The following is a 25,853-nucleotide window of genomic DNA, read 5'->3' as shown; positions in this document are numbered from 1 at the left end:
CCGGGCCAATTAGCGCAGCATCGATCGACAATGGCACTGGCCACTCCAGTGGACGGGCGCAGTTAATGAAAAGCAGACGTGTGCGATGCTCACGCTCATCTTTGATTCCTCGCGCGTTTTAATCGAGCAATAATGATTTTCCTGGCTGCTGTTTTTTTTTTCATGCGAAACTCGTGCGCAATGTAAATACGAAGCTGATTCTTTTACCTGAGTGGAATTGACGTCCGTTTTGCTTTTCAGAGATTAAAACATTCTTGGATTATTCGTTCATGAAATAATGCTGTTTTGTTGATTTATTTAACGCTTGGAGTTGCAAGCGCTAATCTTGGGCTCTGATGTCATTCGCTCTTCTTAACAGCAGCGTTATCATATGTACGTGCGTTGTAAGTGCGGGTGGGTTCAAGAAGGGCCAATGTCAAAATTCAATTAATTTATATCAACTATTAACTTCAACCCTCCGCGGCCGCGGCTTCTTAAAATCGCAAATTGGTCGCACGGAGTTCACTGCAACCCAGCGTATATTTTCAGTTACCATTTTCGTATTTTTGAACCTTTTAACTTTTGACTGATAATCGTATCTGAATTCGTAATGCTCTACTTGTCTTTTTATAGAAATGTACGTTTCTAAAGACAGGGGATTTTTTGTTAAAATTCACGAAATTTTTAAACTTTAATATTATAGTCTACAAATTTACAGAAATATTGGCAAAGGCATGTAATTCAGGAAAAAAGATTCTACCCTTCTTGAGTTCGCTCACAGATTGTACAGTATACGGGCTAGAGCTAGGGTTGAATCGCGTTCCCGCGAAGAAGGGAACGTATTCTGCGAAACACAGCGCGGTTTTGTGCAGCACAATTTTGAGATCCTTCTCCGAGGATGTTGACGACACTCGTGGCACACCGCGATCGATTGCTGGCTTGCCAAAGTAATTATTCCTTAATGATGGTTGATTGGCATGATGCGGGCACTTGGTTTTAGCCTACCTAATTACCGACTTGTCGAACGATGTAACATTAATCGAGCAGCTTGCACCGACGGTCCTGAAACAGCTCTCCGTAGCATTGCTGAAATATTCTAAAGACTTGAAACTTGGAACGCGCTGCTGAATTTGACGCGGTTACAATCGGAGCTTTACGTCGTTCCGCAACTCGACGAGCAGCAAAGTCACCGCAGAGGTTCTAAACAAGGGTGCCACGTGTATCGAGAAAATATGTACGCCCCGTAGACTTGGGATAAAACGATGTAACTCTCGGTGCTACTTTCACGCCTCTCTTGTAAATACCGAGGAAAGTCTCGAATTTAATCCTGGTAATGGACCTTCTTTGGAACACCTCTCGAAGGCAAAGTTCCTTGGCGACAAGCTGCAGCTTCCACCGGCCAAAGCAGTTCACTTTACAACCGCTTCTCGAACTTCCGAACTCGCGAATGCTTAATACCGAGCGGCTGAACAACGGTCGACAGAATTCGAGGGGATTCTTCCTGTCGAGCAGGTTCAGCCCTAAGAGCAGCGCGAAATGTTTGCCGCAGGGATCTCTGACGGTTTGTCGCCAAGGGGCATTTGGAAAGTTTCTAAAAGAGTGCTAGCGAGTCTCTGCCCGATAACATTGACCGGAAGAAAGAACGGGAGCGACTCGAGAACAGAAAACTAACAGCACACCGAAGTTAACAAAATATTAATTGCCCCCTGTTCCCTCCCCCTGCTCGACTTCTGTCTCGCCTTCTGATTGGCTCTCTGCATTGGCACGTTGGTGACTAACTCGAAGTCGGCATCACACGAGCTCCAGCGAACACCGTACGTCGACGACCTCGAAGACGGGAGGTTGGGACAAGGTCGACTCCGCAGCACCGCCACCGCGCTCCGCATTCGACAGCTTCAAAAGGTGACGCTACTCTGTGTAAACACAGACACGAACGATCTATCAATGTACAGAAAACAACTGCTCGGGACCACCTTCATTAGAGACCCCGATAGACACCCGCCATTTACTTTCTTTCACACGTTGCACCAGCCGCCGTAGAAGCACCCGGACGACTCGCGTCGCCGTTGCTCGATGGCGATGGCACGTTTTCCGTTCTGGGACACCCGGTACGCGTAACAGAATAGCAAATAAATTTACGCGCGTGTGGTATAAAAATTATGGGGGAAAAAATATAGTGTTTGGGGCCCGTTAAATCCGCCATTGTCTAAATGTAAATTTTCTTCTTCGCGTTGTCGTATAATTCTGCAGAAATCTAGAAAAATGGACAACCGCGTGTTCGACGTCCTGAGCAAATAGATATATTATAAAAAAAATAGTTATTACATCGTGATTTTTTAAACTAACAAATATGATATGCGAGTGCCATCGTTCGAGCAGCCGCTGACACCGAGTCCATCTATCTAGCGTGGAGTCCCAACGCATTATTTTCGCCTGGTTTCTCCTCGCAGCTAACAGAAAGGCACCGTCGAAAGCGCAGGGTGCAAGGTAATGGGAAAGCATCGTTCGCGTTGGTCGCCGACGGCAATTAACCTAAAGCATTTGGCGGGCGGCAGTTAACCAGCCACAAGTAGTGTAAATAGTATTAACAACGCTTGGCGCAGCTTCGTTTCCGCGTGTCTCGCGAATGAAACCATATGGCACGCTAGCATTTAATTTAACCCGTTAAGTAGATGAGCACGATCTTGTTTAACCCCTTCGTTCCTCACCACCTTTCTCTCTCTGTGTGTGTGTGTATGTGCGTGTGTGTGTTCCTTGTTCGTTGCATCACCACAGTAGGTAAGGCTGCCTCGAACTTGCGCACCTAGGTCACCCGTAGGCGAACGAGTTTTGGGCCACGTTTCCTCCTCTCTTTCTCATTTGTATTACTCCACGATCACGCCGTCACTGTCGTCGATGCATAGCTCGATTTATGCCTCTTTCGTTCATCGTTCAAGCGCACTTCGACCCGAAAACCATCGACGACGAGACAGAGAGGCCCGCGATAATCGGTCCTTTCCACTTGTCCCTTTCAGCACCACCACGCAGAGCACTCAGAACAGCAGCTCCCTGAGCCCCCAGCAGGACTCCGCCTGGCTGGACGGCCTCAACAGCCCTCTCATCCAGGATGAAGGCGACAACAAGATGTTGAAGCTCCGATTCGATGTCTCCCAGTACACCCCGGAGGAAATCGTCGTCAAGACTGTGGACAACAAGCTGCTGGTGAGTGTATACCTCGTTTCTCCTTACTTTTCTTCTTTAACAAGTAAGTCCTTGGTTCTTGTTTGAAGAATCATGAAATGGGGGTAGAAAGGAAGTTTAAAACTCATATATTCTCACATGACTTTGTGCATTATTGTGTTCGGTATCTGTGTTACGTACATATCTCTGCTGGGCGGGCAAACGAGTATAAGTCAGAATTATTAGTTTCGCGGGAGGACACTTAAGGGGGGAGCCTGGTGTAACTAAATGAAAATCGAGGCATTTTTCGGGAATTTTTTTTAAAGAAAGTATTTGATAGATGTTTCTGAAACTTTCAGGATATTGTATTAACAGGTTAAGGTATATAACAAAAAAAAATTATTAAAAAAGAGCGGCAAATAACAAAGTTATGCCCAGTCCGTTGGCGACGCAATTATTGCACTGCGGGCAACGTAGCGTCTTTTGGTTTCATCTGAAACCAAAAATCGAACAATTTTCTTTTAGTTTATGAGTGTACGCACAGAATGAAGAAATTTGAAACTTAAAAGATGCGAAATGAACAAATGGCGGCCTCTTGAATAAAAAGTTCACTGTTTCCAACGAAATTTTGCCTTAAATGTCTAAAAAAAAGTTATTTATTTAAACAATATCATTATACTAATAACTTAGTACTATGAAGAAAATGTTCACAAATATCCGTGCACAAGGCCAAGTCGATTGGTTGAATATTGTTTGAGTTACATTGCCCGCAAAGTGTAAAACTGTCGTTTCGAGAAAAATGCATTTAAAGTTTTGTGGTAGCCTGGCGCTCCGTAGCAAAATCGGCTATATCCGCTTTAATTTTTCGAATTTCGTTTTGCTGATTTGGGAGCATATTATCGTGATGTTTAACTATTGATTTATGCAAAAAAAAAATCGATTTCTTCGATCCGCTACACCAGGCTCCCCCCTTAAGGGGGTAGGTTACCCTCAACAGCCCAAAATCAGGCCGTTCTTCAAACGCATATTCTGAAGTAATAAATTAATACGGAGATAATTTTTGTTTTAATTTCTAAGCGGCATTTCGTTGACTTTAATGCGCAAAAAGAAGATTTTAAATATATTTGTAGGAAAAAAAGTTACAAATATAAATGTGAGAGTGTGTCCCATTCGATCGGGACTATTTCCACAGAAATTTCTCGCGCGTTAAATTAAGTCTAGGCCGGCCTCCCCTCGGCGGCTAGTTTATCGGAAGAATCCAGCGTTATTTCCGTGCGTGAGGAATCGCTGGGCAACGGTGAAACCTCGCGTCTAACGAGCCCATTTCCATCGAAGTGCAGCTTAATTGGGCCGTAAAGACAATTGGCTTGCGACTTTCTTCCTCGGGATCGCGACCGCGGGACACGCTCTCGACTCGCCCGTGACAAATGTGAAATTATTATGCCTGACTCATCCCGAGCATATTTCGCTCTCGACCACTCGTTGCGCAACTTGGCAGCGCGCGAATCTGGTCCACCATTTTGCGCAATCGGCGCGGCGAATCGCCGTAGCGAACCATCTGAAATTATTAGTTACCGTTGCTTACAACTCTCTCGTCAGCTCACGCTCTGTCTTATCCAGAAAGCTCGAGTTAACTTCGCTGCTGCGAAGTACGCTAAGTAGGCTGTGCACGCTTTGAAACTCTTCGGTTCCTTGGCACCGCCGGTCCCGAGGGGAACCCGACCGTTAATCAGGGTGTTCTAGAATTTGGCTTCCCTTTGAATTACGTTGTGTACCAGGAAAGAAGCTTGTAAATCGTTTATATTGTAACAGCTTGATGTGTCTCGGTGACGGTCTCTTAATGCACCGTGGGTGGCAACGAGAATTGTTAGCGAACGTGACGCAGAGTTGCGCATTTAGAATATCCGAGAAACGCGCAGTTATCAAATTTCGACCTTGAAATGGACAGTTAGAGCTCCGCGATTAGGGCCAGCAGGTTGTTTGATCTTGAAACAAAAGCGATCCCTTTCAAGAAAATATATTTTGGGAGCCCCAAACAATTTCTCAACGGTAAAAAAGCATCGCATCTTTTCACGAACAAAACAAGGTATTAACAATAATAATAAAGAAAATGAGATAAAAAAAGAAATAAACACATAAACATTAACATATTTAAATATATCACTTCTTTATTGCCATATCATTAATAATATGACATTATTATATTATTTTATTAGAAATTACATTGAAATTGCTTTTTTGACAAAAATTTGCGTTCTCATTTTCTTCTTTTCTATTTTCTCCATTTTCCCATTCTTTGGTGCCCCTTCACAGAATCGCGAAAGGAAACTTTCTCCGTCTACTTGTTCACGAGAGGTGAGATGCGTGGCTCCCCCAGTAGCTAATCTCGAGCCAGTCTCGCGCGAGGGTAGTCTGTCATCGTGCACCCGTTAGCATCCGCTCGGAACGCGCCAGACAGCCAAAGTTTGAAGGCGATGCAAGGTATCTGGCGTGCGTCGCGCGAGGAACGATGAGGAGGAAGCGGCACGGAATCTTCGGCCGCTTCACCGGCACTCGGACCTCTTTATGAGCGATGTGGAACATTCTAATTGCTCCTCTTACGTCACTTCCCGGCAGGAAGTCGGCTCCACCGGCTGAAGCGGTGTAACTCGCTTAAGGGCGATTCTTCTTACTTAAAAGTACGGTGTGCCTTATTGCGAGTTGCGCCGTTGTAGCCACGAATTACCAACCGCGTCGTCGCGCGAGGACTCTGCGCTGGGCTAGCTTCAGCTTCCCGAGTACCGTTGCTGAAACTTCCTTCGGATTATTCACGGAGAGCGGCAACCGTGTCCGATCGTATTCATGCTCCGTGTACCAACTTTCACCGATTCCTGGTCTTTTGGTTAATGGTTTGACCAGCTTCCCTTAAAGCTTGCGCTTCGACTTTGATAGCGTCCTCACTTTCAGGACTGTTGCAGAGGCTCGTAGAGGTTCCTTAGGTTACCCGAGGGAACTCCACTTACGATAAATCCTGCTAGGGGAGAGAAGGTTGCTTCCGGTTGGCTGGGGGGCGAAAATTTTCGCAGGAAGTCGGGGCCAGAATTTTCTCCGGAGCGTGCGTGCGTTCAGGTTTCTCCTCTGGTCCGGCGTTCCCGTCGACCCGCCGACGGAAATAACCCGCGCCGAAAATAAGTACGCGCCGCTCGTCACACCGCGCGACGGCTTGGAATAATGTTCGGCCATTGTGAAGCTGGTGCGCGACAGCTAGGAGCACTCTGGTCTCGCGCGATTTTCCCCTCGACCTTTGTTATTTCTCAAGCGTTTCGAGCGTTTCGCTGGGCCGCCGGATTCTTTCCTTCCCGACCCTGGGAAGCTTGAGGTGGCGTTGCGCTAAACGCCATGGCAGGAGTGCCTTTAAAACATTTCCGCTTAATTAATAAACGACGGAGTACGACTTCAAGCTATCTTTGCTCTGTATTACTATGATATGGAAGGTTTCGGGCGATCGTGATATAAAAAGCGAGCTCCACCGTTATGCAAACGTGGAGGCAAGGTCGTTGCACCGCGGTAGTCTCTGTTAGCTGGATGGAAGGAAGATCAAAGCGGAGGAGGATCCGTGTACACTGCCGTGCAGTGTACACCCACGAACAGAGGCTGCTTTATTCCGATTTCCTCTCTAAACGACCAGTCTGCCTCTGATAAACCCCTGCTCGCTGCTTTTTCCAGGCTTGGATTATGAAACAATGACGGGGATTGCTGCCATTAAGGCGTCGCGTCGCGTCGGGTCCCTGCGATTGGGAAATTATCTGTTTGCTGTTGGCCCGCGCTGCGACAGATTGTTCTCTCGCGGTTCTTCGCCGATACACCGGTTGCTTTAACTTTCCTCTTTCGTGTCCATCAATGTATCGCATATCCTGGAACATATCACAGAAAGGGGGAGAGACATAATTTCATTGACGCATCATTCGGAATAAGCTTCTTCTAATAACCACATAGTATTTTCTGTGCATTTTGCATTATTATTACACTGAAAGCCCAAATTTTACCTATTTTGGGGTCGTTTCTTATGAGAGGTAGAGTCGATCTGTTTCTCTCTTCCCGCCACTTCATATTCATTATGCTTGGAAAAAATTGTCTCTGTGAGAGCTGAAGTGGCGGGAGTAGAGAAAAGTATGAAATTATTTTATATAAATTTTGATCAGAGACGACACTTTTTTTTAAGTCGCGTCCAATAGTTTAAAGATTAACTTTGCAAATTAAAGTTTCGATGTTGCCATAGAATAGAAAAATAAGTAAAACTTATAGAATTTATACTGTATCTTTATTTACTTATTATTCAACTATAAAATTACTAACAAGAGGAGGACGGGGTGTGGTAGACATCGATTTTGATGAGCTTTGGCACGATGGGTCTATGGCGAAAATAAGTAAATAGGTGTCCGAGCGTTTAAGCCAATAGGCTTTAATAATAGAGATATTTACATGTAAATTATTAAACATTTCACAGTGGCTGTGGAGTTTTAGTGGGTAAAAATCCCACACCACCCTGGTTCCCCGGGGGATTCCCCTCTGAAGGCGTCGGGGTGCCTTTTTTGTAATTGACTCCTGAAAATCCGGTGATTTTCCGATTTTGTGTTATAACTCGTGAACAGTAAAATAATTTGTTACCAAATGATAGATCTAATTAAAATAAATAACTTTTGTCTTGAAACTTTTTTTCTATCTCTTACAGTTCGCGAGTTATAACACAAAATCGGAAAATAGCCGAATTTTCGAGGGGTGTTAATTTCACCCCTTCGAGTGAATTTGGGCAGCAAACAAAAATTGCGTTGTAATCAGGAGGGAATCCCCTGCATATTCGCAAAGTTTCAGAATTTTTTGAATTTTCGGGTTCGGGATTTTCCCTTGTAAGTTACTACTTAATTACTAAATTACTATAGTTATTATTGAACCGTAGAATGTACTACATCTTTCTCTAACAGTATATAGTAAGTACACTAGACAAAAATATAGTAAAATACTATATATTTACGGCTGGCAACCCTAGTCAAACCTGATTACATCCATCAGGCGAGGGTTAAATTGCCTAAAGCATCTAAGTGTCCAGCGTTTTTCATCGATTACGTATTCCTTAACCGGTCCGTTCTGCCGCGGAATTTTAAAGAACGGCCCCTGGAAACAGGTTGCCCGCGCGTTCCTCTATCGTGGTCAAGGTCCAGCGGGAATTCAGGTCGGCTGGCCCCTCGTAGCCTGCCCTGGCCTGTCCTTAAAGGGTTCGCCCAAGGACGCCTGTCGAAGGATGAGCAGCAGACCGAGCTGCGGAGCTGATTGTGCGAGTTAACTGGCCGCGACTTGGCTGATGTCATGCTCGCTCGATAAAGTACACAGCGCTGGATAAATAGGAACGAGGGACCGGTTTTATTTAAACGAGCGCCGCCAGCCACCTCGAAGCAACGATTGCGAAATGTCCCTCCAGTTGCCCTGTTTCGGGCAACTGGGTCGCCTCCCTGCGAACAACCGCTCGATCGATCTTCACCGGCCACCGCCGATGCGTCGCTCGATCTATGCACTTGTGGCTACTCGAAGCGACAGGTGCTTGCCGCTTACTTTTTCCTGGCACTGTTGTAATTTGCGGGAGGATAATGATACGTTGGGTGGACGGCTAGAATTTGGGGAACAGCGAGGTACCCATCGATGGGAATAAGGTAGCCAGTGGCGGATTTAAGGAGAATGGCCCAGGTGGGAAACGCTCCGAGGGGCCCATCTTTTCGGGACAACGAAGGGGTAGCTTAGTAAACACGAGCTAAGTGTAGCAGTGCAGAGAAATATATACAATAATGTTTGGATGAAATCGTAATTTATGGTAGATGGTTTCTTACGATCTGGACTTTTATGGTTACCACGTTGGATGGTGAAATTTGTGTCGTGGATGGGGTTATGGAGTCACGAGGCGTCTCGCGGGCTTTCCTTTTTCGGCCAAGGAGAATGCGCCATTAGACGGTCCGGGAAGGAGTCTCACGTTACGCCGACGCTTTAATTGACTTTTCGAAAGCCTGAGACGATCCGGCGAGTCTGTTTTACGAGCGGCCGCGGAAAGGAGCAGAGGCGGGAACGTCAAAATTTTGATGGTTATATTTAGTTTTGTGAGTCAGGGTGGCTCGCGTTCCTTTGCCCGATAGACTTCGCCTCGAAGCGATTCCAGCTCTCGTAGGCTTCCGCCAGGCACTATGTTCTCATATTTTAGTGGAGCTGCCGGCGTAGGTGCCTCAGGTGCCGAAAAGCGCGGCGAAGCTGCAAGCCCAAGCTGTGGCTGGCGAATTCGATGATGATCGAGTGTCGTCAGAGCCGGTTGCACGGTTTGCGTAATCCCCCCGCGGTAAGGCGATACGCGGGCTGGAAAGCTTAGATCCGAGGCAGAGTTGAGTTACCAGCGCCGTGTCGGAGCCTCCCTTCTGCCCTGCCGTTTTCCCTTCCCTCTTCCTCACCCTGTCTAGGGTTACCTGTGGCGCTCCGATTGCTCGCTCGCTCACGCGCTTGCTTTTGGTCTTTTACGGGCAACCCCGATCGATATCGCGAGCAACGCCGAGGAGAGCACCGTCGCGAGCCAGGCGAGCTTTCCTCTCCACCAAGAAATCATCCTTCTTCCGTGGTATCGATTTCCCCGGATGCTGCTCGTCGCCACGAACAAAAGATACACGTCGCGACGCCTTGCTGCGTTCCCTCGGGCCATCCGCAGGGGTAGAAAGTAGAATGCAAGGGGCTGAGAGGTTGAGTGGGGAAGAAGGGTTAACTGGTCACTTGACAACGCTTCTGCAACTGGGCAAAATGAGCTAGCGATGTGTTGCTAGCTACTGGAGGAGTAAATGTAAGGTTATCTCGTAGGTGGAATTTATTGTTCGTAGGAGTGTGAATTCCCTGGAGAAGTGATCCAAAGGAACGAGCAGGTTTAAGTGGCCTGTCCTCCACTGTAACGCCTTAAAAAATTACCGTTCTTTGGGACTTTCTTTGTCACAAGAAGAAGGTGTTTTGCGGCGCATACTGCACACACCTGTTTTGGTGAAAGCAAGCATTAAAAAATTATTACATAAATCTCTTTGCATTCCCAAAACGCGCATTAAGAAATAGAAAGAAAAAACGTCAACTTGGCGAAACCATTCTTTTGAGACAAAGTACAGTTTCAAGGAACAGTAATTCCCTAGGGCGTTACAGCGGAAAGTGTGCTGGTGGTTAGGTACCAGTGCGTTGTAAAGGGTGATGGCTTGCGCCCAGAAGCCTTGAACTTGCTTCACCGTAGAATTTTCAGTAGAAATTCTATTTCGAGGTGCGAGACCTGGGAGCATAGTTGCTATTCGCGGCGCCCGATGGCAAAGTAACCAAATATATTTTATGAGGCCGTTCGAGCGAGGATTATTTTAATGCTCCCTTTCCGCGCTAACCCGTTAATCGCCGTCTAGACCGTACTTTCGCGGATGTTCCGTCTAACAGACGCTCGAGTTCCCAAGCGAGCCTCCTCTCCAAAGGGGCGTTTGCAGTCGCATTATCGCCGCGATACGTTCCATTTACATGCCCGCTGCCTTTCACGGCGCTACACGGGTCTCTTGTATTTCCTTTTCGCCTTTCGACCGTAACACAATCTTCCTCTCCTTCTTCAGATGAGACCTCGAGACCGCAGCGCGCGGCCCGCGCTGCTTTTATTGCGCAGAAAAACCGCGATTCTCCGCTTGCTTTGCTCTTATCCTCCTCTCTACTCGTGTTCTTCAACGAACCATCTGAAGAACCATTGTCAGTACCATTTCTTCAGGCTTACTTTTGCAACTTTCTTAATAACCAGTGATCCAGTTACTGGATTCTTGGGACTGCTTCGCCACGGGGATTCTTCGATTGAGGACTTGAAATGGAAAATAATTTTTTTAACGGAAAAGGGTGTAAAGTGCCTGTATTATTTTATAGTTTCTAGGGCCGTTGCAAAATAGAGCTGAGATCGTAACGCTCATTTGCTTCAACAACTAAAAAATTGCAGTTTTTCAGTTATTAGTATAGAAAAAACAGTTTCTGTCTAACGAAACTTTTCAACCCGTTTCCCAAAAATCGTGAATTTTTAGTTATGTTGTTTCTGCAGCAAATGAGCGATATTTAAAAAGAATGTACCGTAAAGTGAGGGAACATTGACGGTTACTTAACATGTGTTAAATAAGGAAGAGGATAAAAAATTTGTAATGTTATAATAGGATATTTACTCGAAGCAAATGTATAAAGATGCCCCACTTTTATATTATGTAACAAAATGTTTCTAAACATGCAACTGTTCCCCCAGTTTGCGATACAGAAAATTTTTGCTTTTCCATTTCGACTCCTCCCTTGTATTCGCGCGCGAGCTTTGTCGACAGCAGTTCGACTACTCACGAGTAACGAAACACCTTGCGCAGCCGATGGGTCGATGCGTCCGATCAATGAAACTCGATCGTCGGGGTTGCGTAAGGGGTCGGAGCGTGCGTTCGACTCGGTCGTTCCGCGACTCGTCGCAAGGTTAAGGCCAGGTTATTCGGTTGGCTGGCAAGCGGCGAACGCGCGGACAGATCGGTCGAACTGGTCCAAGAACGAGAGCACCTTCGACACCGCAGTAGAAGCGAAACGCAGCTCATTAGCGTCGTTTGCGTAACGCAATTAGCGCGCTCGACCTCGCCCACCCTCGCCTGCACGCGTATCCCGATTCCTTGGGCGCGGCCGATTATGTCCGTACACCCTGCACCTGCATTCTTCAGAATTAAGTTCTGTCAGACGGGGTCTCTAAACTCGTTGCGAGCTGAGTAATCGAACACCCTGGAAGCTAAGGGGGATGAATAGCGTTCTCCACCTTTCGAGGAGATTGATGAACAAAATAATGATTTTACATTAAATTTAATTGGATATTAAAGATTATAATTGTTTTGCTATGAATTATATTTAAAATTTAATTGGAGGTTCAAAAATTAAATGATTTTAAATTAAATTTAATTGAAAATTAATGATTACAGTTGCTTTGATGTGAACCTATATTTAAGATTTAATTCGAGGTTTAAAAATTAAATTTTAATTTTTATAATTTTAATATTTATTATTATTAATATAATTTTCTTAGAGTATAAATGTAGTAGGTAACATATATTTATTTATATATTTAAAGATAAATTCCACAACTGTTCTACACCGCTAACAATAAATTACGTATTTCACGAATAACATCCCCCCGGTTTGAAGTAATTAATACCATCGGATACGCGCCGACGCGACCAGGAAGAAATCACCGCGCTTCTGATCGAGACAGACTTCCGTGATCGCGAGAATGAACGAGGACGCTTAGGCGGATAGTTATTCGGTACTCGAGATAAGCCGCTGGATCCTTACGGTTTTCTAAATACGTCGATGACAGCGGCTAACGAGCGGCCCTGCACCGTCGCGACGTAACTCGGCCCGCTAATGAGATTCATGTATACGAAATCCCGTAAGAAACTACCTGCCGCGCCGCGATATTTGCATGGCATCGAATGGGATACTCGATGCTAGCCGGCCGCCTGATGCAACATCTATTTATAATGCATCCCGTCGCGTAAGCCAGCCTCTGGGTGCCGTCCGATTTCGCGAATCGACGCGAGCGAGAAGCTTCTCTGCTCAGGAATCTACGATCTCTGTTACGGATTACAGAAAACTGTATTTTTAATCCCCGGCTGATAAGCTTTACGCGAGATCTTAAAGATATTAAATAGATCAGTGGTAGGAACAGCGCCGAGGAGGAATTCTGTGTCAAGTGGAGGAATTAGGCTCTCCGAGGCTTCTGGCGAAGAAGACTTGCGACTAGTACTCTGAGTTTCGGAGATTCTTAGAAATAAAAAGGAAGGAAATTGATTTCACTTATTTTGAGGAATCGAGCATTAAGGTTCAGTACTTGCGCAACTCTATCGTCTCCTTCAAAAGACAGTCTGAGGATCTTGCGGCAAGAGGGGTGCAGCTGCATCTTTATCAACTTCCAATAAATTAGGGAAAAAAAACTGTTTATAAAATTCTTGCTCTGATTTAACATTAAAAAGGGAACACTAAGCACTTGAAAAATATATATTCCCACGCAATAAGTAGTAGTTATTGAGTCGATAAGTTTTAATTTTTATTTTCGAAGAATTTCTCAAATCTGGAGCTGCCCAAAACAAGAATGTTGCACAAACCAGGCTCAAAATTTACGATAAATCGCTCATATATTATCGGATTTGCATCGAACGTGCACCAAACGATGTAGACTTTTGTTTACGGATATTACACGTCATACTTGAAAACCGCTCTTGCTGCAGGGTTCTCAATTTATTGACGCGTCCCGTGACACTGTCCGTACCTTATAACTCTATCATAACTATCATAGCTTATAACTTTGCTCCTCCTTCGTGAACTTTATTTTATGTAACCAAACGATGACCACCCGTTTAATAATAATAATAATGAGACTAAGAATATAGAGGTCTTCCAATTTCTTAGTGTATCAAGCTACCAATCTCTGCTAAACATGTACAAGCTAAAGAATAAAGCTCGGAAATGAGGTATCCCAGGTGGTACCACTTCCAAGCCATTTTCTAACCCGGAAGCATTCTGTAACCAAGCCTACGACCTCTGGTACCGCACGATCCCGCTTTCTTACACAGGAGAAAAATGATTGTTGGATACGTGCACGCAAAGTCTGAGCAGAAACACGGTCGATACCTGTCGTCTCTGCTGATTGGTACGTTTATCGTGGGTTCTTTAGCTTTTATACGTTATATCGGCTTATTTCTACCGAATAGAACGGCCTAGCTCGAGGAACACGCGTTTCAATGGTGGCAGCAACCCCCCTGTTCGTTGATGGTATCTGAAAAGTGTCCCACAAGGCAACGTGTACGACTAGCAACGAAGTCGAGGACGGATCACGCGAGCCCCAACCATCCAGGAACTCTGAAACGCTAGGCACCTACGCTGAGAAGTGAACGATGGCTCGATAATACGCAAATCACCCGTAATTATCGTTAATTTCACCGAACAGTCCTCTGGAGCCTCTCCGGCTTTTGGCGAACGTTTAACTCGCTCTTGCTTTGGAACTTCGTAGAATTCAGTGGTTGCCCACTTTGCAACTTCGCCTGGTAGACGCTGGGGCCACGGGGACCCGATACTTCTCTTACTTATTAGGTACATATTGGCATTTTTCTTACAAGAAAATAAGAATTCTCTATGATGAGGTCAACGTGTGGTACCGGAAATGTATTCTGGAACTTGTATGAACGAATTCATACTGAGGGTGAAAGTGGACCCACCCTACCCATCGTTTCAGGGTTAAGGGTGCATTCTCGTGTAATTCCTTCAAAACTTTAGGATTTTTTTTAAAGAAAACTGTAACACCTGGGGTAAAAAGTCTTTTTGATATTCATTTATACATATTTTGCTTTTTTATCACTGTCAGAGGTACACAAAATATAATATAATTTTGTTTCGCCTTAAAATGTGTATAAATCAATATCAAAAAGGCTTTTTACCCTGTGTTACTGTTTCCTTTAAAGAAAATACTAAATTTTTTCAGGGATTACGCGAGAGTATACCTACACTTAATATCGGAGATCGATGGAAATTATTCGGAGATTTATACTACTTAGTATCGAGTAGCGTCTCCGTGTTAGAGGATCATCGGCTGGGTCCACAGCCAAAGCGATGGTGAAACGTTGGCAGCCGCTGTGAGGCCGCCGCGAATACGAACATTTGGCAATATCAGTGTCGAAGTATCGTAACAGGTGGCATCGCTAATTTCATTTCATATACGAGCTCTGGGAGATTGACTGACGAAGGTGATCGATATCGAGCCTACTCGAAGGATATTGGACGCTAATCGGCAAACCGAGCAAGGTGCACGGTAATCCAAAGAATAATAATAAGACTGAAATATCTTTAATTGTAAAATATAAGTGGAAAGGAGTTTTATATTTATTTCAATTTATACCTAGAGGACTATTTGATCCTTTCAAATGTGAAAAGAATAAATGAATAATTACTAAGATTAAATTAATTAAAAGTAAAGTAAAGTGGAATGAATAACATCGATTTAAAGTAACATTTCCAATTGAAAACCAACTGTTATTAGTCCAATGTAAGACATGGCTGATAATAAATTTGTAATTACAGTTGCACCTCAAAAAGATATTTGTCATAGTAAAACGCACCCTACAAATGCTGTTGCTATTAATATTAAAATGATGATTACACCTGTAATTCATACAGGTGTGGATTTAAAAGAATAATAATAAATTCCTCGTCCAGCATGTAGATATATACTGATAAAATATAAAGACGCAGCATTTACGTATATGAATGAATCGAATCAACGAACCTAAATTTACGTCTTTCATAATGTAAATAATTCTTTCAAAAGCAGAATTAACATTTGGCCAATAATGTAACGATAATAAGATTCCCGAAATAATTTGAATTAATAGGTAAATGCCCAAAATTCAACGAAAATTTCATCAAGAATGATATTGATCGGTAAACCTACTTAGATTAATTAATGAATTATTCGCAATTCATAGTATACAAACAATTAACCGCATCGCGTCCCAGAAACGTCCACCGCGACGAATGCATTTTTATTTCGCGTGCAGTTTGATCGCCGCATCGACCCGTTTGTCCACAACAGAACTAATCCTTCGCGCTGGGTCGTCCAACTTAATCCGTAGTCGTGCCAGTTCGCGTCCGCTGATATCAAGCTCGATAGAAGCGGTACCGCCGTCTCTCCCCATTGGGATAAAAAGCAATCAAGCTTCCGCGCTGAAGGCGGCACCGGGGCGAGAGTAGAAAGAAGGAAGTAAGGTACTTACGTACCGCGGAGTGACGCAATTTTCCGATATCGATTCAGCGCAGGAGCAGCGACGGAATGGACAAGGTCGATCCTGCGGCGCCTCTACGTCGCCATCTCCTTCGTGTTATCATTTCACCCTTGTTACTTTCGCCATGCTTCGTCCTCCCCCCGCAATATCGCCCAGACTGATATCAGTTCGCCCAACGAGCCTCGTAAAACAGTGTCGTGCTCAGACATTATCGCCGCCCCCCCCCCCCCTCCTCGTAACCTACTTTCCCAGAATGTTTGCGTCACTGTGCGAGACACACGCGCTCCTCTCGCTCCCTCCCTGTCGCACTCACCCTTCTTCACCGCGAGTGTATGAAAGCAACACGCTATATACACCAGCGCTTTCTGAATAATTCAGCGGAGAATCTTGGGTAAATGCGAGTTCGGAAAGAGTTCGCTATTCCGGCTTTTATGGAAACACGTGAAATTTGAAAATTCGCCAAGGGAAACTAGTGTGCAGGGAGGTAGAGGAGGCTGGCCTTCGTAGATTGAAAATTCAAATGGTCTGAGAAGAGTTGTGTATTAAGAAACAAATTTGAAGCTAAATGATTTTATTTAATTTCATAAAAAATGCACTAAAAACTAAAAAATATTTACTAATTCTTCTCTTGTACTACAATTACGGCGGTGATATGTCACTTTAAATAAAATCGTGGGGCAGGATATTTCATCGCTTTTTACCGCCGATAGTTCCACGTTTCATTTACATTATAATCGAATTCTCGCGAATCTGGTAGTTACTGTAATTTATTTTAAGTCGCACCGTCAGTGACACGGTTCAACAGTTCATCGCGGAGATAGATCGTGTTGTTACTCGAGCATTGCCAATATTTCGCTCCGAGTTATCTGCCACTGCAAGTGTCCCTGACTCGCCAACCCCTCGGTACAACGGACGGATAAAGCATAGCTCGGTGTTTGACGGAGTAAAGCATCGCGCGGGAACCACCCCTGAGTTGTTGGTTATCGCGTGCCTTGACCGCGGCCAGTCGATCGACTTTCGCCACCATCGGCTCGCGTGATCGCAGAAATGGGCCTGTCCCAGCTGATTTATTAATACGGACACTTAATCGAATCGGCGACCTGATTTCGCGGCCTTGTAACGACGTGCAAGTACGCGAAAATTGGTGAATTTCCCTGGATAGCTGATTATCGACGGGTCTAATATTAGCCCCCTGGCTAAGACGCTTTCGAGCGTGCAGGGCGAGCTGAAGATCGTGATGCAATTAAAAGGAGTTTACTGCCTAACGTCTCGAACGTTCCCTGAAAAGTCTGGGAATATTTAAGAGGTCATTTTCGTGAATTTTTTTTTAAGCGATACGTACGTCAATGGTTATGATTCTTTCTGTAGTTTATTTAGTTACTTTTCCGTACACAAATATTTTTTATTCAGTTTTAAATTAATTGTCTGTTGTGTTTATTTCGCCTGTTATAAACGTACCTATGTTTAAGAATCATGCCTCGCTGGCGTAGATGATTGGAGCTCTCCGGGCGGGATAAACAAAAAAAAATAAGAGCTTTTTAATCAGTATGTTTTGTTGTTATCGTCGGGAGCGAGAGAAACAATTTATATTGAAAATTGACAGAATGGCGAGTGCTTGAATCGAAAAGCCCGAAATTTCATTATTCTTCAATAAATAAAAAGTATGATAAGCTCAACGTAAAGATATAATTTTGCTTCCGACGAGAGCTACTAAGTAGTACGTGGACTATCCTGCAAAAATTTCAGAGCAATCGGCCAAGTAGTTTTTCAGATTTTATCTACGCTAGGTGAAAAAAGTACGTTTTGAGAAAAACGCATTTAAGGGGAGGTTCCGGTCTAAATAAAAGTCGACTTTTTTTCTCGAATGTTCAACCTTTTAGGAATACTTGTTTAAAAGGATTTGTTGAAATTAGTAAAATTCCCGAAGTTATAGGCATGTCAAATGTGTATATTTCCGAGAAATGAAAAAAAATCAATTTTTTCAAAATATCACAGCTGTGTTTATAGTAGCGCTAATCCCTTGTGTGTTCCTCTGCGCAGGTTCACGCGAAACACGAGGAGAAGACGGAGAGCAAATCGGTGTACAGGGAGTACAACCGCGAGTTCCTGCTGCCGAAGGGAACCAACCCCGAGAGTATCAAGTCCTCGCTGAGCAAGGACGGTGTCCTGACCGTGGAGGCTCCACTTCCGGCGATCGGGTCAGGCGAGAAGCTCATCCCCATCGCGCACCAGTAAAAACCACAATCCACCGGGCGAACACGCGAGAACGAACCCCGAAATCTCCCTTGAATAATTCCATCATTAGCGTCGTGTCCGTCAGACCGCTCCTTCCTGCCCTCTTTCCTGTAAGTCCATTTAAACTTCTTCTTTTTTTTTCACTTTCTTCTTAATCCTTTCGTTGCGAACTTCCCTTTCTCCAACCCTCGCCTCCGGCTCACTTTCGAGTAACGTACTTCCCTCTCCTGCTGATTCGACAGACATAAATTCTTCCCTTTCGATCCTCCTGTTCTGTTCCTGGAGAAGCAAAGATGTAATACGAAGGAATAGCGCGGAAAGGAAGTTCGCAACGGATACTGAACGAAGGGGAAGTTCTCCAGTGGGAACTTGAGAGTTCTTCGACCAATTTACTCGAGCCTCCGCAAAGTACAAGATGCTGAATCGGGGTTGCGTCTTTTTGGAAAGAGACAACCGACGTTTGGTTGACGGAGAACCTTGGCGAAATTCTATTTTTGCGAAATTCTTACTTGCACCAGAGTAGACCGGGATGGCGTCTACGCGGAGTGAGAGGATTATTGAACGATCAAAAATCGCGGATCACTGATTTTCACGATCAAAGAGATTAATTGACTTCGTTCGGCGTCGCTGAACCATAACAGAGGATAATCAAATATCGGGGAGAGAGTATCATTCGTTCGGAGGCTGCAGGATGTCAGCGTAACGAGTCGCCTAATTTTGTATAAAAATTAACGTATAGGTGTTTGATATGCAGTGTTCCCTTATTTTCGATCAGCTTTGTCGCTTTGATACTTCTTTCGTATACAAGTGTTTTCACGAACCTCTATCGTCGACCAGAAATACATAAACTGATGATAGTAACGTTAAGGTTTAACGGCCACGCCGGGGCTGTCGCCTATATCGTAGAGGAAACTGACATGGATATTTGATAAATTATTGTTCGTTTTGGTACGACCAGCTTTTCGACCAGCTTTGATATACTTCCTCTTTAGAAGTAAACGGAAAACTTTTCCAGGAACGCGCATTGCCTTTGACAGTGTACTTTGCTAGATGTTGCTTCGTGGGCAGCACGAAGGGAGAATAACGCATCGCGTACTTGTGCACCGCGGGGTTTATCGGCAAAACGAAAAAGAAATTATAACGCGATCTTCTTGTAAACGATAACTTATGTACGTGTTAGTTTTAGGTGTACTACGTTAAAAAGACTATAACACGAGAATGCTTGGAGTACGTAAGCATTGTAATGATTATTATTATTATTACTATTATTATTTATGAATATTTTACTATTGTCGAGATACGTATAATGTTTAAAAAAGGTAATGCGAACCATTGTGGAAGTTTAAATAAAGATAAACTTTAAACTGTCCTCCTCGTGCGTGTGTGGTGTACTCCCCCGGTCCCCGCGTAGAATCACGCATTCGAAATTAACAAAAATTCGTTTTCCATAGATTATCACAGTTTATTCATTTGTAGAGCTTTATTAACAAAATATTCTATAATATCATCTTATATACATGTATAGATAGTTCGTGTTAAACCATTATAAAATCGTTACACCAATCGCGGTTACATCTAGTAACGCCGATTCAGATTTCATAAAACGAACAATAGATACGTTAATATTAGCACTCGAGCATTGAATCGAAGTTTCCAGAGCGTCGTTGAAAAACATACGAAGATACACATATTAAACTAGACATTTTCTAAATGCACGGTATAAATAATTTTAGTTTAAAGCAATTAGTGTCCTCCGAAGCAGTGCTTTGCTCTCCGTAATATCAAATCCATCATCTCTCGAACGAAAGACTGTAAACTCATTAATTGAGAGCTAAACAACAAATGGGAACCGCTGCTCTATTGATCTACACGACTAATATCCTCGCGTTCCACGAAATCATCAATAAATCTCTTCAACCCATTCAATTACTCTAATTTACAACTACTTCGAGTTCGTATAAAAAATATATAAATGGTAACACGTTATATATATATATAATTTGAAAGCAATTATGTACAGAAAATAATCTTACAAATTTCATTTTTTTAGTTCATTTTCACAACTGTTCCGGCCGATACTAATTGTTCTAATATTTGGATCCAACTACATAAATACAATGGACAAATCTAGGGCTTAAATTATTCGTTTACTGTTTTGGTATATATTTATACTGACTAAATATCATTTCGCGAAACGGTGTTAAAAAGCACCGACTCGATCGCTCGACAATAAATACAAATATAAAAAGGGCTGTTACAGGCGAGATTCGAGCCAATATTCGCTGACTGAAATAGCAATTCAATTCCACGATACAAAAGAACCGTCCCACGTATCTATACGCATTCCGCACGTAATATCACGTCAAGGTCAATTTATAGTTTATACAGACATTTTATCCACTCTGAAACAGAATATTGAGAAAGCTTCTCACCCCGAGCGAAGTCGGCCGTAAAAATTCATATCAAAGCGTTTTTTTTTACACGGAAAGTCGAATCTATTGTCTCGAACGAAACTATACCTTGCCGCGTCTCTATACAGTGGGAATTTCCGCGGAGAACAAAGGGGCGTCCGACGCTGTGAACGTCGGCGATTTGCCCTCTCTCGCGATGCGAAGCGCTTGATGAACGGACACGGTGTCCAGCTCCTTTTGATTAGGTTTCTCGTTGTCCAGACAGATGTCTGCCGCTCTCTTTCCAAACGGTTCCAACACCTTCACTCTGTAGTCAACGATGGTCGACACGGGGTTACCGGTTAATCTCAGATTCTCCAGACAGGGGAGGTGTCCAATGTTCTTCACCTCCTCGATCTTCTCGATACGGTTGCAGCTCACGTCCAGCCCCTCCAGCGAGTACAGCTTCGAGAAGCTGGATAACGACGTGAGCTTGTTCTGCGACAGGTCGATGTACACGATGTAACCGAGTTTCGTGTGCAGATCGCCCGGCAGAGTTGTGAAGTTGTTGGACGCCAGGTATAACTGGGACAATCTCGGTAGCAGGGTGATGTTCGAAATCTCCGAGAGCAGATTGTTGTTCAGCGTCAGACATTCTATGTGAGGCAACAGTTTGATCGCTTCGTCTATGGTCTCTATTCGATTGTCGCTCAGGTCCAAGTGGGTCACCTTGAACCAGACGTGGGAATCGTTCGCGTTCTGGATGATCTTGTGCACCTCCTCGCACATCGCCAGCTCCACGATGTTCCTGAGCTTCGTGTTGTTCACTGTTAAACGTTTCACGCTGTCTCGAAGATTACCCATGTGATAGATCTTGTCCACTGGATACTGATCGATCGTTAGATCCTCTATGTTCTTGAAGGTGGACAATTCGATCGACAGCGTTGACGAGTAAATGTTGCTGGTCCTGTAGGGCTCGGAACTCCCTTCGATTATCAGATCAGTTAGGTGGGAGTTGAAGTCCAAAACGTGACTGAAGTCGTACTTCTTGTCAACTACTTCCAACGACGGACAAGGCTGCTTCAATCTTTCGCTGATCGCGTATAACTAAAAGAGAATGCATAAATAATACTGTCCTTAAAGGCAGACGCATGGAACAGTCTCGAAGCTTTATATTTACCTGCACCGGATTAAATTTATAGCTTTTGGACTTCTGCAGCAAACTATCGCCATCTGTGAAGAATTCTAAAGCCATACTCTGCAGTAGGAAAAATATATCGTACACATGCAAGTCCAGAAATACAGCCAACTCTCTGGGCATTGCTTTCTTCAAATAGTTGTAGACAGCGTTCAGGTAGATCTCCAAGCTGGCCCTGCGTTTCTCCACGAAAGCTTCGCACTTATTGCCAATAAGCTTCTTTGGTGGCAATATATCTTTCTCCACGCAGTGCTCGGAGACGAGCTTATCGTGAAGCTCTGCGAATTCATTGTACCTGTAACAGATCAAAGAATATGATAACGCTTGCGCGTATGCTTATCAGGCATGACAGGCAACAATCGAAAACAAAGGAATTCATATGAGAACGTGTTAGACTTTAATATCTTACGGGCGGTCTACAAATTAGCAAATCTTAAATTGTCATGGCATTAGAATGTTCACAGCAAGTAGGTCGCTATTTATCCAGTAACGAGACCTTGAACAGTTTATCCAGTAAATACATCGAGCTACGAGAGATTACACTAACACGGATACATTAGACAGATGTCAGTGGGCCATTATCTCGGTGACAAAGAGAAAACGGCGTAGCGTTGATATTGTGTACCTAGAGAACGTTGAAACGGCAAACGGAAGGCGCGACCAGCGTGATAGCGAGGAATAAGCGAGCCGTAAGCGTAAAGGCTCACCTGTGCTTCACGGTCCACTTGATCGAGGCTATCCTAACCTCGATGCAATAATAAGTCACACCGTCCGCGGTGTCCGCCGATGGTATTTTGATGTGGACGTTTTCCTGGTTTAACAGAAGACACGCCATTCTTTTCGAAGCCCGTTTTGATAGTCGTTGACTTGGGACGTGGCAAGAGCTGTCACTGTGGCCGATCGGGCCGAGAGGTTATCCTGAATAGTGGCGAGATAGTGCTGTCAATATCGACTGCTTTGCATCAGAGGGAGGGATGGCTGTTATCCGTTCGGTGCATCGTACTCTGTCGATTCTACCGCGCCGCTTTTTTCACTGGTCCTTCTCTCGTTACGCAGCACGGATTCGCGGTGCAAACATTCATCTTTGACAAGTGGTACTCGTACTTTGAAATGCACACCGTGCCTCCACCTTGCGATCGAATTAAACACTGACCCTGAGATACCAGCCCTGCTATTTCCTCCCAGGGGTTCTCACATTTTTAAATCCACCGGTTTCTACCGTAATACCTGCCTTTTGAAATTTGCTGCAGTCAGCTTTCGTGTCTCGCGACTCCTCCAAAACTTTACACATTCAGTTCAAATGATTTCCAATCCGGTTCCGTACAGTCTTCTCGGCGATTTTTATCATTTCAGTGTGACGAAGATCATAAGAATGTCTAAAGGGCAGAGATGGTCCTGTACGCTGCTCTTACAAATTGCTGTTTCGGAAGAATTCGGTCTATTGAGAGATGGAAAGTGAAGTTCTGTTAGCTGTTGGTTAAAGCCGTTAAGGGATTAAGTAATGTGGCCTGCAAGCTTGTTCTCTGATTCATTACCATGATTGATCTTCATCTATTTGATATTAAATTAGGAAATCAAGGGTTTATGTTCGCGTGATTTGCTCGGGCCTGTTCCACTGGTTCGTACACTCAGGTTTCGCGTATGCTTATCTGGGGTGAGTTATTATTAATTCATAATTGAATTCATATAGACTCGTAGATTTAAGAGATCCCCGTTTGTTCTCGTAGTGGCAGGTCGTGTAGCTATCAAATGGACGAACGCGCCCATTCACGGCGGTTCTCATTGGCGACAACCTGTTGCTGCAGTGGCGTAATCAAAATTTCGCCGGCATAACTTCGATTTCATACGTTTCAAGTACGTAAACCGAATTACAGTAACGAGGAATTTAAATTCCTTTTGCCAGGTATGCGCAAGAAATTAATTGACTCCGAGATAGCCGTGTCAGTGCTTCTCTGTTAAATCCATTTTGCACGTTCTTCTTGCCGAGTATATCAGTGGCACGCAAAAAGATGTTACTCATCAAAATTCCTGCCAGATTGCGTCACCGACGCCACCGTGGAACCATGTGTCTCGTATGTTTCATGTCAACGCGATAAGCCGTGCTTTGACGGCTTGCTAGCCTTTTCGCATTCTGCTGAATCGGCTATCGGATGTTTTGCTCTGTCAGCCGTCGCATATAATCGTAAAAAAGGGCACGGAACCGTTGCGGAAGAATTTGTGAACCACTGATTTAAATGTCCGTCCGATGACTACGCCACTGCAAATCGGTAGACACTCCATTAAGGACAATGGCAGTACAGATTTGTTTGCCTAAATTTGATTTGCGAGACAAGTTCAAGCTCGTCGCATAGCATTTGCATTTATTATCCCAGCGTACCTTTATCACGAATAGCAAGCTTCCACGAAGCCTCGATACTTGGTAGAAAGTAGCGTTACGGGCTATAATTACAGTTGGAGCTGGAAAGGAACACCGCTTCTGGGAAGAAGAAAATACAGAGGGTAAGCGAATGGGCATAAATTGCGTAAAGCGAATCGAGATGGCAGGGAGGCTTGGTTCCCCGGGTTCTCGGTAGGATGTCGGCGCGTTTACGCCACTGCAAATCGGTGGATGCTGCGTCAGGAGCAATGGCGGCACTGGCTTACCTGGCCAGTATCTATGCCCCCCTCCCTCCTGTTCGTACCTTCGTCACGTTCCACAGGGCAACCCGACGAACCTGTTGCCCGTTCTCATCCAGTGTCGTGTCGCTTTCACGACGGCCGTGCGCGGTTCATCGTGGCTCCGCTCCGAGAACAGATCAGTGGATAGAATTCATCAGGCGAAATCGCGGCGGACCTCGCTCCTCGCCATCAAAATCGGGACCCTTTTTCCCGTGGAAAGCAGCATTTCCTCCTCCGTCCAGCCTCCGCGATTTCATCTCGCGCTGTGCGGTGTGTACCGACTCGGTGGCCATGTACACCGTGCAGGATAATTTGTGAGCGCCGCGAGTGAGATTATCGAGAAGTTACGTCCTCGTCAACGGACTTGTAATCGGTACATTTCGAAGTTCGATTACTGTGGTGGCGCGCGCATCTCGCGCAAAATTTCGGCCTGGCGGACTCTCTACCTAGATCGTGATCGGTGAACGTAAGGTTTCTTTGAAAATGACACCACTCGGTGAGCGCGAGAGAAACAGTAGGCTCGGTTCGCTCGGAGTGCTGGAAGGTGTGCGCGTTTTCGAGGGGACTTTTAGATTTGTTTTGTAAACCTCTAGTGTCTAGGTCACCTTGGGGGAACGGTTTCCTTGTCTTCGAATAGCGTCCCTCTTGCTACGCGATGTTGGTTACCGTTTAGAGGGCATTGTCGGCGAAGCTTTTAGAAACGCCTGGATTGCGAGATAGCGTTGCTTCGCGATGTTACGCTGGAGGTTTTAGATTCTAAAGAGTCGTACTTCGTTCACGGAGAATAACCGTCAGCTGTAGGAGACTGCGAGAGGTGTTTACGTATTTGGTTAATTGAAACGAAATATTTTCGAAGTATTTTCGTCTGAAATTATTTCTCCCGAATGGCGCCCGGCTCACGCGCAAGCGAATCGATCACTTGGAAATCGATCGATGTCCTCTATCTGTCAAACACAATGCTCGATTTCTCGGTCGAACTTCGTGAGTTGACACCGCGAGTTAAAGTGGAACGCGGGTCGCGGAATCTGTGAGTTTCTCGCGTCCTGCCAAAGGAGTTGGTTATTTACGTGCGTGAAATGTGCAGTGGAATAAAGTATACGCTCGAGGAGTAGCGCATATCGTTCGTGGACCTCCATTATCCTGCGTTTCGTCCTACGTAAAGGAGACCCCGAGCCATGGTAAGCTGCGCAGACAATGTAATCAACTGCGAAGTTTCTAACCGCTTCTTTCCACGATTAACCTATTCCGCGCCGCGGGAGTTTACGAGCGCCCGGGCAATTAGTGAAACGCACGCGCTGACCGTTCGTGTAATCGTTCAGTGAATAGAGTTAAGAATCTGCAATTATCACGAAAAGGGTTAAGGAAGATTAGTCTTCTCGGAAGGTACTT

At 44.6% G+C, this 25,853-nt stretch overlaps 3 protein-coding genes across 7 annotated transcripts in view; 2 read left to right on the top strand and 1 right to left on the bottom strand.

Moving 5' to 3' along the window:
* LOC143366825 (alpha-crystallin B chain) overlaps positions 1–19,587 on the top strand; it is a 31,620-nt gene extending 12,033 nt beyond the window's left edge. For 2 of the 3 annotated variants that reach the window (XM_076808227.1, XM_076808229.1), the window contains exons 2-4: positions 1,765–1,881; positions 2,994–3,180; positions 18,024–19,587. In XM_076808227.1, the coding sequence (XP_076664342.1) occupies positions 1,765–1,881; positions 2,994–3,180; positions 18,024–18,218 (499 nt within the window). In that variant the 3' untranslated portion in view covers positions 18,219–19,587. The remainder of the gene's footprint in view (positions 1–1,764; positions 1,882–2,993; positions 3,181–18,023) is intronic. The other variant, XM_076808228.1, reaches the window with a different exon arrangement.
* LOC143366823 (nischarin) lies at positions 18,345–23,030 on the bottom strand. Its single transcript, XM_076808225.1, has 3 exons — positions 22,514–23,030; positions 21,789–22,101; positions 18,345–21,715 (listed from the first exon to the last, which is right to left on the bottom strand). Exons 1-3 carry the CDS (start codon positions 22,639–22,641, stop codon positions 20,750–20,752), a joined length of 1,407 nt encoding a protein of 468 aa, XP_076664340.1. The 5' UTR covers positions 22,642–23,030; the 3' UTR covers positions 18,345–20,749.
* A 1,453-nt stretch (positions 23,031–24,483) lies between these two features.
* The window catches only part of LOC143366817 (uncharacterized), a 200,748-nt gene continuing 199,378 nt past the window's right edge, over positions 24,484–25,853 (top strand). For all 3 annotated transcript variants that reach the window (XM_076808215.1, XM_076808216.1, XM_076808214.1), the window contains exon 1: positions 24,484–25,642. The gene's annotated coding sequence lies outside the window, so the exon portion shown is untranslated. The remainder of the gene's footprint in view (positions 25,643–25,853) is intronic.

This window comes from Andrena cerasifolii, chromosome 3, assembly GCF_050908995.1.
Source record: "Andrena cerasifolii isolate SP2316 chromosome 3, iyAndCera1_principal, whole genome shotgun sequence".
NCBI classification, from domain to species: domain Eukaryota; kingdom Metazoa; phylum Arthropoda; class Insecta; order Hymenoptera; family Andrenidae; genus Andrena; species Andrena cerasifolii.
Note: the sequence above shows the minus strand (reverse complement) of the source record. Positions and strands in the feature narration are given on the sequence as shown.